Consider the following 2006-nt stretch of genomic DNA (forward strand, 5'->3'; position numbering starts at 1 on the left):
CCCTTGTAGCGGGCCGGCTGCAGAAGCGGGAGGAACGCTCTAGGCGTCTGGATGTCGAGGACTGCCACCCACCCAACCCCAGTTCTGGCCGGACCTGACCATGGGCCGGTCGCGGTCTTCAGTTCGATGAAGGCAGCCCGCAGGTCAGGCAGGACAACGGCGAGGTCAGCGACCCCGGCGGTGACGCCCATGGCCTTGAGCTTGGCGGCCTCGCGCACATTGCGGAATCCACCGTTGGGGACTGCGTAAAAGACGAGATCGGGTGCGACAATTTTGAGGAACCGCGCGACCGTGATCTGCAACTGATCTTCAGACTGCATCACTAATCTCCCGCCACGTTCTCCCGGCCAAGAGGTGCCCCATGGTCGTTTCACCGACAGCAAAGCGCCGAGCCAGACTGGCGCAGGAGGCCCCATGGGCGTGTGCGCAACGAGCCTCCCTAGCGGCGGTTACGCTCAACTTGGCCCTGGGGTGTGCATCGAGCTTCGAGACGGGCGGCAATACTGCGCGCCCGCGCTCGCAAGCGTCGTCGCTGTTCTGCTGATGAGTGCCGATCAAAAGGTGCGCTGGATTGCAGCAGGGGCGGTTGTCGCAGGCGTGGCGAACTATCAGGCTGCCGCGTGTTCGCCCCTGGGGAAGCCATCCATTGGCTATCAGGAACGCGACCCGATGAGCCTTCTCGACGCGCTTCGATCCATACTGCGGGTACTTGCTAAGCCCGTAGCCGTTTGGGGTTAGGGATTTAGTATAAGGCCAGCACGCTTCGGCGCCTCCGGTTCGGTCGCACTTGAGCCAGAAGGCTTCTGCTTCGGTCGGTGTTACGACCACGACCATCTTTTGCAGGACGTCCTCGGTCATGCGATCACCCTGCCGTCACGCACAGTCACGTCGGTCCCGGGCTGCACAGGCTGGTCGGATGCGGCCGTTAGGAGCGTGGTCCCGATCTTAAACGTGATCGTGTATCCACCGCCCGCGCGCTCGAAGCAGGACACGACGTTGACTGTCTGGGTCATGGTCGCGCCCTCAGAACGGAATGTCGTCGTTCAGGTCGTAGCTTTCGCTGTGACCTGACGATTTGCCGGCAGGGCCGGAAAAGCCGGACGAATAGTCGTCGCCTTGGCTGCGCTCACCTTCACCCTGCGGCTTGCCGCCGAGCATGGTCAGGACGCCGCCGAACTTCTGCAGGACGATCTCCGTCGAGTATTTCTCGACGCCCTGGGCGTCCGTGTATTTCCGGGTCTGGAGCGAGCCCTCGACGTAGATGGTCGAACCCTTCTTGAGGTAGTTCTCGCAGGTCTTGACGATGTGCTCGTTGAACACGACGACCGCGTGCCATTCGGTCTTTTCCTTGCGCTCGCCCGACGCCTTGTCGCGCCAGCTTTCGGAGGTGGCGATGCGCAGGTTGGCGACACGGTCGCCGCTGTTCAGCGTGCGGATTTCCGGGTCGCGGCCCAGATTGCCGACGAGGATGACCTTGTTGACGGAGCCGGCCATGATCAGACCTCACCCAGGGCGACGAGGTAGAGGTCGAGGATAGCCTCCTCTTCCTGACGCTTGGCGCGGTCCTGCTTGCGCAGGCGCAGCACCTTGCGGAGGACTTTGACGTCGTAGCCATCGCCCTTGGCCTCGGCGAAGACCTCCTTCATGTCGATGAGGATGGCGTCTTTGTCCTCCTCCAGCCGCTCCAGCCGTTCGATGATGGAGCGCAGGCGCCCCTGTGCTGCTGCTGTCAGAACGTCGGAGGCAGGGTCGAATTCGGTATCAGTCATGGGTTCTCTCGGTTCAGGCGTGAAGGGGTTTGGAGGTGACGGCGGCGTAGGCCAGCTCAGCCGCGACCTGTTCGGTGCGGGCCCTTGCGAAGCGCGGTACCCGTTGCGTGCATGGCGCGAGTGTCCCGGCGGATCTCGGCGCGAAGGCGGTCAGCGCGAGCTTTGATGAACGCGCGATTGGCCTCATGAAGACGCAGGGCCGCGCGGGCTTTGCGGAAGACGAACATGTCGGGGAGG

General features: G+C 63.3%; 1 protein-coding gene across 1 annotated transcript; it reads right to left on the bottom strand.

Annotated features, from left to right (window-relative positions):
* Positions 1-1023: 1023 nt before the first annotated feature.
* On the bottom strand, positions 1024-1494 carry LOC114355767 (single-stranded DNA-binding protein-like). The gene has a single exon (XM_028308780.1). The coding sequence runs from the start codon at positions 1492-1494 to the stop codon at positions 1024-1026; it is 471 nt and encodes a 156-aa protein (XP_028164581.1).
* Between the last annotated feature and the right edge of the window lie 512 nt (positions 1495-2006).

The sequence above is a fragment of the Ostrinia furnacalis genome, unplaced genomic scaffold (genome assembly GCF_004193835.3).
Source record: "Ostrinia furnacalis isolate ACB-3 unplaced genomic scaffold, ASM419383v2 OfSCF2492, whole genome shotgun sequence".
NCBI classification, from domain to species: Eukaryota; Metazoa; Arthropoda; class Insecta; order Lepidoptera; family Crambidae; genus Ostrinia; species Ostrinia furnacalis.

What these genes read in the sequence shown, in the direction of transcription:
- LOC114355767 (XM_028308780.1), bottom strand. Translation starts at nt 1,494, where the DNA reads ATGGCCGGCTCCGTCAACAAGGTCATCCTCGTCGGCAATCTGGGCCGC.